Genomic DNA, 14,624 nt, shown 5'->3' on the forward strand with positions numbered 1-14,624 from the left:
GCTTCATCTTCGTACATCAAAGTAGATACCACTATTACGGGAACTGAGATTTCAAGAGCTAATCTGCCCAATATCACACAGCAGCAAGTGGTAGAGACAGGAGTAGCAAAAATATTTGAACCCAATTTGAGCCTGGACCAAACTTTCCTATTGAAAGCTGGGCTATGGAGGGACATAGCTACAGACTAAAAGTACAAGGGCAGTGGACTGCTTCTCACTCAAGACTTCGCTCACATGAAAAAATCCAAATGGCACTGGAAACACTCAGAAATGACTTGTTTTGTGGTCAGTTAACATTCATTCCCGTCTGAAATAATGAAAACCACCTGACTGAACTGTGGTCAGTTTTTCACTGATTATTGACATGTTCCTGGCCACACAATTCCCTCCCTTAAAAAGATTCCTCTTCATTACAGGTCACCTTTCCCCCTACCCTTTCCCCCAGGAGACACTTCTGCAGGGGTAGATGCCACGTCAATAAAGGAAATCGAGACTGATGGTGTTTTCTGTGCCTAACACACTCTTAATAGGATTACGTGTTCAGGGTGGTTCTTGGTTTCAAGCTGGGAGAATTCACAGGCTGTATGCAGGATCCGCGGCTCTGGACAAGACCTCCTGATCACCCAGGATGCTCCAGCCCTAGGTAGCCCTGAGCTCACAGGCAGAAGTACCTCCTGCCAAGCGAGTGCTAGAACTTCGCTCAGTTCTAGAAGCAAGTGAGGATTGAAAGGTGGGGCAGGAACATCCCAAGTTGAACTGGCTTCTCTTCAAAACCTAAGCAACAAGAATACAAGCCACTTGCGTGGGAGACTCCTCATGTCAACCGTGTGAATTCATGTTTTAGACAGTCTCTTGTAGAAGGAAACATGCCAGTTATATTAGCTGAAGTCAAATAAAACTGTTACTATCTGACCATTATTTTGCCCACAAAAATGGTCATTCCACCTCAGTCAACCTAACAATAATAGTGATGTGTAGAATTCTCCAAACATTTTCTATATTTATTTTTCAATGTAAATGAAGACCATGAATTTTAAGAATAGGAGAAGAAAATATAGCACACATCAAATCCTCAATAAATGTCTTAAATTTTCAAGTATGTAAATCCTAGTGGTCTGAGTCTGGCATCGATCCTGTGCACACTGGGCACAAAACTTCCTAATGTCCAGGTGAGCACACCTTACCACTTTAAAGTTTAATTTCAGCTTGAAATAATCAAACAATTTACTTGATTTATGTATTTACATTTTTATTAGAATTCTTCAGAACTGTCAACAGTTGGACAACATATCAGGAAAAAAACACATAGAACACCAACATCCTTTAAACTTGCACTGTTTCCATATTTACACATAAAGTTACTGTATATATAAAAAATATTTTCAAGGACTCGTGGGCTTGGGGATATTCAAAAGACATTATTGCTACATTTCAATATTTACAAACAAAAAAAAAGCCACAAAATAATTTCAAACATTAAGCCACTGCAAAGAAACATCTGATGTAACAAAAAAAAATTATAAAAATATAAACTTTCAAGAATATCCAAGACAAAACTCTCAGTGAAGTGCCCCTGAAGTACCTAGACATCTACAGTTAACCACTTTTCTTACTCTAATTGAAGTCAACAGCAACGCAAAGGAAATTTTCCAAGTATGGCAAACAGCGACAATCTCTTACGTTGACAATAAACCCCGAAACCGGTTACCTTTGGAAAGGTGCGAGAGCATAGAACTCCAGTGCAAATGGTTACTTCCAGATAAATGGCCACAGTTCTCTACATGTCACCTAAGGGACTAGGAAGGGGGAACCGTGAAGGCAGCAGACCTGCATCTTGCAAGACAACACAGAAGCCTTGCCATGTACCACATGGACCTCTTGTAGTTGGGCAGTGATGAAAGAGAAGGTAAACTAAGAATAATATCCAGGCTACAACCTAAAGGGTAAAATTTAAATACATTCCAGTGGGAGAGTAGCATTAATAAGGTCTAAGGAACGAGTACAGTATGTCGAGTATAAATAACGCAGTGCCTTAAGTGGCGGTGGATTGCAAATAAATAGGTACTTTAGGCACTCGGCTTCCTACATGCCTCTATGTGAGCTTTTGGTAAGCTTCTCAGGACAGCAAGGTGAAGGGAACGAAGAGCAGTATATGGACAATGAAAGCCAAGCTACTTCTTGGGTACTAAGGACCCTCTTGGGCTCAGGGCAAAAATACCGCCCAAAAGATGTGTCTATAAGCACACACATGCACGCACACATACACACTTTATATAGATACTGGCCCAGCGTCCAAGACATGTCTGCAAAGGAGCCTGAATCTAAATTTTCTTTCCTGCTACAGAAGCATCCAAACCAAGACAGCACTGTTTTCTCACTCCTGCCGGAGTCATGCAGTGAATCTTTTTCAAGTGGCATCAAATCCATTGAGCACAATGCCATTCTGAAGCTATAGGCGTGTTCTGGGGAATCTGTACAGCAAGTTCCTCGGCTACATAAGAAGACTGTTCTTAAGATTGTGCTTAACAATTATTGTTTTTCTTTAAAAAATAAAAAAAGCACTAATTGTGTCCTTCCCACTTGCCTGGCTCTGTATCTATTCCTACATACAGCAGACTTGAGCAGAGTCACATCCAGAAAGACACCTTGTGGGTTTTCCTCCCTCAGGTATATGAACATGTACAATTGCAGGATGAGTATATACAATCTGAATGGGGGAGGCCCTCTCTCCAATCCAGCACCCTGACAGCTAATTGGCCAGAAAGCAGGTCAGCAGGACAGAGGCTTATGGCTCAGCAGCAAGTCTCCATTCAGGCTCAGGGAGTGTTTTTTCATGGTCTACGTCTCATTCCCATCATGAAGTAGATTTCTTAAGCCCAGACATTCACAGACTTCTGACCTTTGTCCCAGTCACGCTCTATTTTCCACAGCTTCTAACCTCACTGCACCATCATGTCATTATGGATGGCTACAAGGGCTGAAGGTGACTACTGCCATTTATGTAAATACACTACCAACCATACTTTTCGAACAGAAACTAGAGAAGGCTCAGAAAGGACTCAAGGTGCCTAAAGCCCATTTCACACTCCCTTTCTCCAACTCAGATGTGTTGTTGTTTTGTTGTTGTTACCAGGAGCTACTCTGCTATTGGGAATATATGCAGTTTGAACCCTGGCTTGGCAAGGGGATAGGGGCGGATGACAAAAAGCATCGGCCACTAAAGTGTGCTCATAAAGACGGGATTACAGTGGGGTGTCCATTTTCTGGGAGTAGGATGCAAGTCGAACAAAACAGTCATAGAAACCAGAAGAATGGGGATCACTGTGTCGGGGAGACCCCAGGCATGTGCTCTGCTTCAGGCGTCTTCGTGAACAAGCAGGGGCTGGGTGGACGAGGTGCTGCTGCCCACGGAGTTGATCCGCACAGAGTGGTCCACCACGATGTTCTCCTGGTTGGGGCTCCAGTTGGCTAAGTTGGAATAAATCTGAGGAAAACAAGTCCACAGTCAATATACTAATCCTCACCCCGAACACAGTGACGACGGGGCACTGTGGTAGCTTCATAATGCCAGGTAACTTGAGGAGGACTCTTACACAGAGAGTTTAAAGGCATTCGCAGCCCAAATCATACTGACAAAAGAAAATGCAAGTTTGTTTACCCCTCCTTTTCCCCAAGGCCTGATGATGTAGGAAGTGATGGCAAAAAAAAAGTGCTTTTCTGCTGGGACACTTTTAGAACAGCTACTACCTAACCTATTTAAAAGGCCTATAAATCTAGGTAGTTAACTACAACCCAACAGCCGATGTAATTTACTGAGAAAGCGGTGGCCCTTCCATTGAGAATCAAGCAGTTGGGTGGAAAATGCTGTTTGATTTGAAATATGCTTTGCCACCCAGAAGAGTAAGCTTTCACCCCAAAATACCAGTGGTGTATGCTTAGAAAAAAGAAAGACAGCCCCAAGCCCAAATCCAGAAAAAAAGCAACTTAAAAAAAAAAATCCGAGGCAAAGTAAGGATCACTGTCTTTCTTAAAATCAGAAGAAATAATGGATTTGGGCTTTGACTTCCTCCCTCCCCAAATCGCTGGGAGGACCTCCCAACTTCAAACAACTCTGCATCCTATACGGCTTGTGGGCGCACAGCTCTGTGCCATTTTCTGGTTATGCTTGTTTGAGCAGAAGCTCATCCCACTGCGCCAACAAGCTGTCTCTTCTACGCTTTTATTCTAGTTCACATTAGCCCAACCCTCCAAAGGCTGAACGGCCCTGACATGTGAGAGAGCCCATGCAGACCCCATGACCAGCATTTGGGTGGGGGAGGACACGTGGCAAATCCTTATGGAAACTTCTACTTCCACACTTCTGAATGCAAAGCCCTCACTCTCTTCCTGCCCCATCTCACACCCTTCTTTGGCTCAGAGCAGGGGGTTAGGCAGAAAGAACTTGTTTCCTTTCCTTTACTTTCCCATCCAAAGTCCTATTTACAACCTAAGCCAAGGAGAGAAGGGGTGGGAAGGGGCGTCCTCACCCCCAGAGCCTGAGGAGGAGGACACCCTGGGGCAGAGAGGGGAGGCCTGGGCCTGTACTCACATGGTTGCTGCTGTCTGAAATCTGCTTCTCAATCAGCTGAACGATCTGCTTGAATGTCGGCCTTTTCAGGGGATCAGCATCCCAGCAAGTCTTCATTATGTCATACCTGCAAAACAAGAGCCGTTTGCCATCACTCCTCAGTGCCCTTCATCTGGCTTCAGGCATACGCCATGCAATTGTTTGAAAAATGATTCCAGGGTGGGCACCTAGACAGACTGCATGGCATACCTGTGTATGAAATGCTGCCAAAACGTTCTGTGTACTTGGTGACAACAGATTATAAAAATAAGCTACAGAAATGACTTTTGACCAGGATGCCCTAAACAGGAACCAAGTGACATTTCAAACTGGCCTACTCGAAAACCCTCAACATCTGGGTTTCTGTCTTTAAAAATAAAAATGAAAGGGGAAACGTAATCTGCAGGAAAGTGCCCGGGCCCTTACATTTCAGCAGGTGCGTGCTCCGGGCTCAGCATCCGGAAACCCTCCTTGATCATCTTGTAGAACTTGGAATCGACCGGCATTCCAGGGTACGGGCTGCTTCCTGAGGCACAAATGGTTTGCAGATCAGTGTGAATCCTAAGAAAGCAGGACACTGGCAAAACCTTAAGAAGATGCTCTGAGCCTATGAAGGTGCCTTTGGCAAGAATCATTTTACCTAAAGAGAACAGCTCCCACAGAAAAATCCCATAGGACCAGACATCGCTTTCGAATGTGTACACACAGTTGAAAATGCTTTCAGGCGCCATCCACTTCACAGGCAGCCGAGCCTGTAATGGAAGCACAACAGATTCAGCGATGTAAATTAAGAAGCTCCAAAAAGCTACATAGCAAATTATTCCAATAGACGTGGCTCCTGCAGAGAGCTGGGGGTGAGAACTTGACTGCCTCTCACAAAAGCCTTTTATATCCCTGTGATTTCAGATGAGCCTCAACTACCTCCAAGATAGGTGGCTCACAAGAATACCATCCCTGTTTTCAAGATGGGGACACTACAGCGTGGTGGGTAAGAGCACAGGCTTCAGAGACAGACAGCCCTGGGTTCTAATCCTGACTCCACCACTGCCCTTGAGTGACACAGACTTGTTCATTACTACCAACTATGTGTCCCCCTATTTCCTTAATACTAGAAGCATGGCTTCCCACAGTAAGGACTACATTTCCCAGCTCCTTTGCAGTGAGGTGTAGTCATGTGGCTCAGTTTAAGACAATGAGTTATAACTGTTGTATGGAAGCTTCAGGAAAAAGTTTAAAATACAGTTGGCATGTCCTTCTGCCCTTTCCTCTACCTTGCCTTCTGGATGTGGTGTGTCTGGCTAGTGGTGGTCATCTTGGACTACGAAGCCAGGGCTACACCCAGGGATGGTAAAAATGGAAAAGGGCCCGGCTGGTGTGGCTTAGTGGTTGAGCATCGACCTATGAACCAGGAGGTCCCGGGTTGATTCCTGGTCAGGCACATGCCCAGGGTTGCAGGCTCAATCCCCAGTAGCAGGTGTGCAGGAGGCAGCCAATCAATGATTCTCTCATCATTGATGTTTCTATCATTATCATGATCATCATCATCATCATCATCGATGTTTCTATCCCTCTCCCTTCCTCTCTGAAATCAATAAAGATGTATGTTCCACAATTAGGTAAACTAAAAAAAAAAATCGGAAAGGGGAGAGATTTGGTCCCTGAGTATTTCACAGGGCCTCTTAACAGGCCTGGCCCCGTACTCCTATATTTCTTTTTCTTTAATATGCAACTGAAACTATGCATTGGGCAAGTCACTTAAACATCTGTAACTAAGCTTTTTCTATAAAACAAAAATACTTCAAATGTCACGAGTTGTTTTGTGGCTTAAATGCGATAATGTGGGTCAGCGTGCTTAGCACAGTCCTGCCTGACTCCCTGACAGCTGAGAAATGGTCTTGCATAAGCGATCACTCAATAAACAGCAGCGGTTGATGATGATGATGACTATTCCAAGAAGGTGAGGGGCAGATTCAGGGCTGAATTTCACATCCTGAACCCTTTCTGCTAAAACTGAGCCAAACTTTTCGTGACTGTTCCTCTTAATCTACCATAGAAAACTAAATCAACCCTCCTCTTAACTCATTTAGAGTTTAAAATTAAGAAGACAATTTCTTATAGTCTTTAAGTTATTTTAGTCCATAGGGGTGGGGAAAATTCTTCCAGTATCTCCCCTGCCCCTGAAATGTTGTGCTACAACTCTTGCGGGGGCTCTTAACCTGCAATCTACAAGTATCTTGAATCCAGGTGCCTGTGAACTTAAAAGGGAAGAGATTACGTTCTTGTTTACATTAACTTCTGAATGAAGCTTAGTTTTTCCTTAAAGTATGAATGAAGGCAATAAAGCACAGTCGGCTGAGCAGGACCGTGACTGTCACCAATACAGTCATGGAGATCGTCATCAGGGTACAGCATTTACACTCATCACCACTTTGGAATTATAGCAGTTTTTAGGATATGTTATTCTATGTAACAAAGCACATGTATTGTCATATCACAAATTTGCTTTTTAATATTTTGATCAGTTTAACTGCGTTTCTTGGTTATCCTCCTTATTTTACTCTGTGCATTTAAAACAATGTTCCGACAAAAGATCCATAGGATTTTCCAGGGTAGGAAACCCTGACACAAAAATTTAAGGAGAACTGGTGCAAAATGAAAGGATTTCCAGGGAAACTGACACAACAAGGAGAGCTCAGATGATGAGGGTGTAAATTTGGGGGTAGTAACATGCTATGTGAGTTACATTGCTTTTAGCCTGTCTGCAAATTTTCCTTACTCAGTCGCCCAGTGAAAGTGACATCTGTGATTGGTTAGTTCACCTGGCTTGAGCTGGAGCCCACAATATGGAAGCTGGTGGGAACTAACCCATCCTTGTTATTCCAACCAATAACAAGCAGTAAGGAGCTGCAGCATCACCATTGTATGATTATTTATATTTCAAGTAAGACAGCTATGAAATAATAAGTGCCATATAAGTATTAGCCACAATGCGCCCGGCTCTATTCTAGGCGTTTTATATATATACTAGGGGCCCGGTGCACGAAATTCGTGCACTGGGTGTGTGTCGGGGGGAGTGTCCCTCAGCTCAGCCTGCCCCCTCTCACATACTGGGAGCCCTCAGGCGTTGACCCCCATCACCCTCCAATCGCAGGATCGGCCCCTTGCCCAGGCCTGACGCCTCTGGCTGAGGCGTCCAGCCTGGGCAGCAGGGACCCGCAGCTGCAGCGGCCCCACGATCGTGGGCTTCGCTTTAGGCCCAGGCAAGGGACCCCTAGCTCCTGGGACTGCCAGCTTCCACCGTGCCCAGCTCCCATCGCTGGCTCCACCCCTACTTCCTGCTATCACTGGCCAGGGCGGAAAAGGCACCTGATTCTCCGATCATGGCTGGGGGGCAGGGCAAAGGCGGCCCTGGGGCCGCCTTTGCCCTGCCCCCCAGCTCTTAGCTCCCCCCTGGGTTTCCGATCACTGTCAGTGGCAGGGGGCTTCTTCCTGCTTTCCCTTTCGCCTCCCTGCATTGTGCCTACATATGCAAATTAACCGCCATCTTGTTGGCAGTTAACTGCCAATCTTAGTTGTCAGTTAATTTGCATATAGCCCTGATTAGCCAATGAAAAGGGTAGCTCGTACGCCAATTACCATTTTTCTCTTTTATTAGTGTTGATTAATTGATTTAGTCCTCCTTGCAGTTTTATGAGGCAGCTGACAGTATCATTCCCAAGAGGAGAAAAACCAATGATTGTAAGTGTCAGATAATTCTTGCCAAATACTACACAGCCACTAAATGATGGACCAGATCTGAGCCCGGCAAGACTGGGTCCAGAAGCTGCAGCCTTCTTCCTTTTGTCCTTCTGTCACTATTGAGAGGCCTAGATAAAGAACCACCTCACATTCTTCCTTCCAACAGCGCACCAGGATGGAGAGAACACGGTTTTATTAACGCTCCTAATGATGAATTCTAGCCTCAGAAGAGACTAATTTAAAATGCATGTGTTGACCCTGGCCAGACAGTTCAGTTGGTTGGAGTGTCATCCCAATATGCCAAGGTTGCAGGCTCGATCCCCAGGCAAGGCAGATACAAGAAGCAACCGATGAATGCATAAATAAGCGGAACAACAAATCAATGTCGCAGGCGCTCTCTCTCTCTCTCCATTCTTCCCATTCCTCTCTCTCTTAAATCAATTATTTTAAAAAAGGAGAGAGAGGAGAGAGAGAGAGAGAGAGAGAGAGAGAGAGAGAGAGAGAGAGAGAGAGACAGACAGACAGACAGACACGGAGGGAGGTGAAGAGGAAGGGAGGGTTTGAGGGAGGGAAGAAATGCTTTGATTAGAAGTTAAACCTAGCACTTGTTTCTACAAACCCAAGTCAAGTGTAGCCAATCCACAGAGATGCCATAATGATGAAGGAGAAAATATTACCTTATCATAAGCTACCTCTAGGAATAAATCCAGACTATAGAAATGGGTCTGGGAAAATAGATGCAGAAGAATATAGACACAGGACTACATGACTTCCCATACTAATGGGATACGGCTCTGGAAATCAAGCACTCTGGTTTCAGACTCTAACAACCAGTGTATCTCAGACAAACATCACTAAAATACACTGCAACTCTTAAAATGTGAAGACACTGCATTCTAATGCCAAGGGTTTGCAATACAATGAGAACGGCAATGAAATAAAGCACTTTGAAATAAAATCACTATGTTCTATAAACCAATTATAACTTATGAACCTATTTAATAAGCTCTCTATTGATTGTCAGATCCAACATTCTTCATACCTAACTCTGTACATTACCTTCGATTTTAATCTTTTTCACATGGCATGTCAATCTCAAAATAAAATTCTCCTGCTGTGACCTTCAGGTCCACGTTTGTTTCACTGGAGCAAAATTGAGTTCATTGCTATTCTCAGGCTACAATGAAAATTAAGGCTATTTCTGCTTCCTTCACATGCCCCATAATTACACAATTAGAATTAGGAATTCTATTATCGGAATGTTAGTTGTGCTGTTCAGCATACCATGCAAATTTTGCTGAAGTACACTTAATGTGATGGCTAAAATGCATGGTCCCTCAAAGGTAGGATTTGCATTATGAAAATCATAAAAAACAATTCTTATAAAAACTTGAAACTAAAATCTTCACTGGAATGTCAAGGAGAGAGTAGATACTCACATTTCCTTTGACCACATAATTAGAGTCATTCTTGATGTCTCTGGCTAGACCAAAATCACAAATCTTTGTGATTCGACCATGGGTAAGAAGAATATTTCTGGCTGCCAAGTCTCTGTGAATACACTATCAGGAGAGAAAGGGGGAGGGGGGAGGGGAGAAGCCATTTAAATTTATTTTAAACTTTTAAAGAGTGAAAACTATGTTTAATACTAGAGTGCTGCATATGTTATACACATCCAATACTTTTGCTTTACATTTAAACTACTCAGTGCACCAAAAATAAGTGTTCTAAATTATGCCTTGAATGATGCTCAAAATTTGTGTTTCACATCATTAGGACCGTAATTACTATAATCACTTTCCAAAACCAACTTGAATAAATGCTTTCTTGGGGCTGCTTTCATTCATAGGAAAATACATTAAATAATCGTATCCTATTTTTTTTTTTTACAAAGAAAACTCATTTTGCATGCTTCTCTGTGAATGTTCTCTGATAGGAGTTTCTAACATGTCTTTGCAACTTCAACTTGACATCTCCCAAGGACACAGGGAGAAGCTCTTTATTTCAGCCACCCCATATCCCCTTTTAGTTTGGTAATTGTTTGGAAATGTCACCATTGACACATTTCTAGTTGGATCTGTGACCTTATGCTATTCTGGTCATCCCACTTCCTAGGGAATTCCTCTCACCCTTACAGAGACCATGTTCCTCGTTTTGGTTCCCTCATTCTCTTCCTATCCCCAGTCTTTTCCCAAATGTTTATTATTCTCTCTGATCCCTATTCCCCCAACAGTTTATAAACCATACATGCAATGTTAGTAGTCTAACTTCAATAAAACCCAAGTAATAAACCCCACCAAGCACTGCAGCTATGTAAGGCACTTCCCCTTGCTTCTGCTGATAAAATAGCTATCTATTCTCTAAGAATAGCTTCTATATCTTAAAAGCCAAAAGGTTTAAATGAATTCATTGCATATAAAAAATATTCATAGAAAGCTCATTTAGACAGAATTACACTTTAAGTCTTATAAATGAGAGCAGGAATTCTAAACAGACAGCAGTTGGAACATGAAGAAACTACATTTCCTCTGCTTTGGTTACCACACTTCAAAATGACACTCTGCATTCTAACTACGGCTGTAAAATGCTTCGTTCTGGAAGGAGAGGCTCTTCTGAGAACCACTCCCACTTACGTTCTTCGAGGCCAGGAAGGCCATGCCCTTCGCCACCTGGTAAGAAAAACTCAACAGGTCTTCCAGGTCCAGGGCCAACTCGTCATCTTCCATGATGGCAGGTGTCACATCTCTTTCTATGTATGAGCCTGTTGAGAGGGGAAGGATTTTCTGAGCAACTGAAACCTTAAAGACGAGGAAAACAAAAGACGGTGACAAAGGTCACACCAAAGGTAACGAATGAACCGATGTGAACTTGCAGGCCAATGACCTCCCCAGTGTTGAGGATGGGTAGATACTAAATCACTAAGTAATATTCACAATCCTGGGCAAGGTTATACACAATCATCAGGGGAGAAGGATGGTGGATTAGTACAAAAATCTCGTATTTTCACATGCAAAATACATATGTGATATATTTTGATATGCAAAATACATGTTTGACATGCATATATTTTCACAGATGCATTAAGATGCTTTGATACAATAACCCAGGTTCTGGCCTGTAGACCCTCTTAAAAACCTTAACTGTCACTGACCACGAACGGCATTGCTACTGGGCCCTATGATAGAGGAGAACTGGTCAGTACCAGGAATGGTGTTCTACTCCACAGTGGTCTGAGAAAAATCCTCTGTAAATGAAGTTGATTTCATTACTTGATGGGTACCCACCTATCCTTGCCGATCGCCTTTTGTCTGCCTTGGTTGGTACAACATAAGAAACTCCGGGTTTCATGTCCATGTACTCATTAGTACTGTCACTACTGGGAGAGATAAAACATCCATCAAATCATGATCGAATAAAATGGGAAATGGGGGGAACACCCAAGGGCCAGGTTCTATCCCCCCATCCCTTTTTACATAACAGGCTGATTTTATTCAAAAAAAATATTGCCAAATTTGAATGAAGAAAACCTTGTTCAGTTAAGAGGTGAATTTTTAACATTCAACATTAAGGTCCAATCCCTAGGAATTAGATGGCTTTTTTGTGTGTGTTCAATCATAGACGGTACTCAGTTTAGAAATTCCCCATCCCTTGCCACTGGAGATTTAATGGGAAAAAAGCCAAAAAAAGCACCATTCCACATTACTTCAAACTCTCTAAATTAGCCCCAAGAGACAAGATTAAAGAGACAAAGAGCCAGAGCTTCTGTGATGTGTTATGGGGGAGAAGACAGGGATCATTAACATATAGCAACTGATGGAAGAAGGTTTAAAAAAACCAAGTTTGGTTCAGATAAACACCAATAATTTGGATGATTTTCTGAACCATCTGGACCTCTTGAATCTGCAACATTTGGCTGGAGAGTCTTCAAGATTTCTAGTTCTTCCTGCTTGTGATTAGCATAGAAACACCATGACAACTATCTCCCTCAGAATGTGCGGATGGTTCAGTCCCATATGGGATCCCAAAGCACAAAGAACACCACCCAGGACTGAACAATTTAGGCCATTATTTCAGAAAGTTAAAAAATAAAAAATACATATGGGATCAAAGCTTTAGAAATAAGGCTCCTTTACTCATAGAAGGAGCATTTGCTCTGGAGGAACTAACAAAAGGTGGTTGGTATCGTGTTTTACTACCACTTGATGGTACTCAAGTTTAAAGGATTTTTAAAAAAAGTAAAAGCTTCACCTGGGGTTTAAAACCTTAGCCACAGGTACATAAAAGGGCTTGAAGAGGTAACTGCCCATCAGTAAAGTTTACTGAGGTCTCCTTAAGGGTCTGGAGATAACAGGTTCACAAGCATGTCAAACTTGAGGCCGGCAGCTCCTTTGGCATGCGGCCTACCAGCCGCGAGTTTGACATGCTTGGTTAGGAGATAGATTTGCCATCTCTAAATACAGGAGCAACAGTATAAAAAGGAGAGGAGAAACCCACTGCACAAATGCAGAAATATAAAGAATAAGGGGCTGGGCATGAGAAGTAGGATTTCTGTTGGGCTGAGTGAATCCAGGAAACCTTCTTTAGTGGCGCAACTTAACATTTGGAAAAAAGAGGCAGGCATGGCAGAGATGATTTCTATTCTGGTGGTAAACCACACTAATTCTCCTTAAAAGAACTTGAAGCTCTTTACACATCATTTAAATTCAGAATGTTACCAATGATGAAAGAGATGAAAATAAGGTACAGAATTTCTTTAAATGTGCCCTTTTTATAGCATAATGAGGTTTTGATTTTGTTTTTTTGAAGGGTTAGGTATATAGAAATAATTTAGAGGTAGATGGCGAGAAACCTACAAGCAGTTAGGTTCAGAGCTTTCTGCCATACTGTTAAAGGCTTTAAAGGAATTTACTGTCACGACTTGACAAGCTTGCGCATTTTCCTATAAACGGTGTCTCACTGTAAAGATGCATACAGTACCAGTGCCACAGATAAATGGACTGACACACAAGAGCAGAGCCATGATAAGAGAAACAGGTATAGAGTTCATTCTGTTGAACAGAACAAAAGCTTAGGAAAAAACTAAATATGCATTAAAGAAAAATATGTCAGCAAAAATCTAAGTTTAAGACTACCTGAATCTTTAAAAGCATGATTTAAACTCTGCAAACTGTTAATCACATTTAAATGATTTAATAATTCTGATTTTGCACCTCAAAGTACCTCAGTTCACTTTTTTTAAAGAATCAGCCTTGATTGCAAACCCTTATGACCCCAGAACTGCCTGTCAACAGCTGACTGTTTATGTAAATCAGCCTTACCAGGAAGACTCCTTTGAATGCAGAAGGTTCTTATAAAGTGCCGCTTCTGCATGATCTTCCTGCTTCGAGCAAATAAATGAATCACGTTTTCTCCTCAAAAAATTCAAAAGATCACCATAGCAACAATATTCTGTAATGACCAGCGTGGGCCCTATAAGCAAAAAAGAAAAGGTTAGAAAGAGCTGAGCTATATAGACTAATCCTGCCTCCCAGAAAAATGCCCAATGGTGATCCAAGCCAGAACAATACGTTTCAACGGACAAGCTTACTGAGTACCAACACAATCCAACTATTAACATTGCTTATCATCCTAGCTGGTTTGGCTCAGTGGATAGAGTTTTGGCCTGTGGACTGAAGGGTCCCAGGTTCGATTCTGGTTAAGGGCACATGCCTGGGTTGTAAGCTGGATCCCCAGTGCAGGAGGCAGCCAATCAGTGATTCTCTCTCATCACTGATGTTTCTATCTCTCCCTCCCTCTCCTTTCCTCTCTGAAATCAATAAAAATATATTTTAAAAAAAAAAAAACAAAACAGCATTGCTTACCAAAAAGCATCCTTATGTGAATAAAACGAAACAAGCAAGCCCCTTTTAACCTACATGTGTGTGAGTGGTTAGGGGCAGGTGTGACTTCTGGTTATACTATTATCAAACTTCCTATTTGAATCCTCGGACTCACTTCTGCTTACACACAGTGGGGCTCACATTGTCATGGAAATGATGGCACGTGCTGCAGCATAATAGGAAAGCCAACCACGTGGAAAAGCCAGCTGAGACCCATTAGGAAACGGGTGAAGCCCTGAATTGACAGGGCATCACCATCACCTGTGTTCTGAGCACTCCTAAGTCAAACATTTTCTTGGTGTTGTGAATGCCTAACACGGCAGCTCTGAAGTTCACAGGCAACTAATTAACATGGGCAGAAGTTTCTCATGAACAATTCATGATGTGGTGAAGCAACGGTT

The 14,624-nt window shown here is 42.6% G+C and overlaps 1 protein-coding gene across 4 annotated transcripts in view; it reads right to left on the reverse strand.

The window, feature by feature from the left end:
* Positions 1-2,550: 2,550 nt before the first annotated feature.
* The window catches only part of KIT (KIT proto-oncogene, receptor tyrosine kinase), an 85,183-nt gene continuing 73,109 nt past the window's right edge, over positions 2,551-14,624 (reverse strand). For all 4 annotated transcript variants that reach the window (XM_059671005.1, XM_059671012.1, XM_059671021.1 and 1 more), the window contains exons 14-21: positions 13,663-13,813; positions 11,629-11,720; positions 10,978-11,105; positions 9,784-9,906; positions 5,247-5,358; positions 5,033-5,132; positions 4,589-4,694; positions 2,551-3,484 (exon numbers count right to left, since the gene is read on the reverse strand). In XM_059671005.1, the coding sequence (XP_059526988.1) occupies positions 3,356-3,484; positions 4,589-4,694; positions 5,033-5,132; positions 5,247-5,358; positions 9,784-9,906; positions 10,978-11,105; positions 11,629-11,720; positions 13,663-13,813 (941 nt within the window). In that variant the 3' untranslated portion in view covers positions 2,551-3,355. The remainder of the gene's footprint in view (positions 3,485-4,588; positions 4,695-5,032; positions 5,133-5,246; positions 5,359-9,783; positions 9,907-10,977; positions 11,106-11,628; positions 11,721-13,662; positions 13,814-14,624) is intronic.

Source organism: Myotis daubentonii, chromosome 1 (assembly GCF_963259705.1).
Source record: "Myotis daubentonii chromosome 1, mMyoDau2.1, whole genome shotgun sequence".
NCBI lineage: Eukaryota > Metazoa > Chordata > Mammalia > Chiroptera > Vespertilionidae > Myotis > Myotis daubentonii.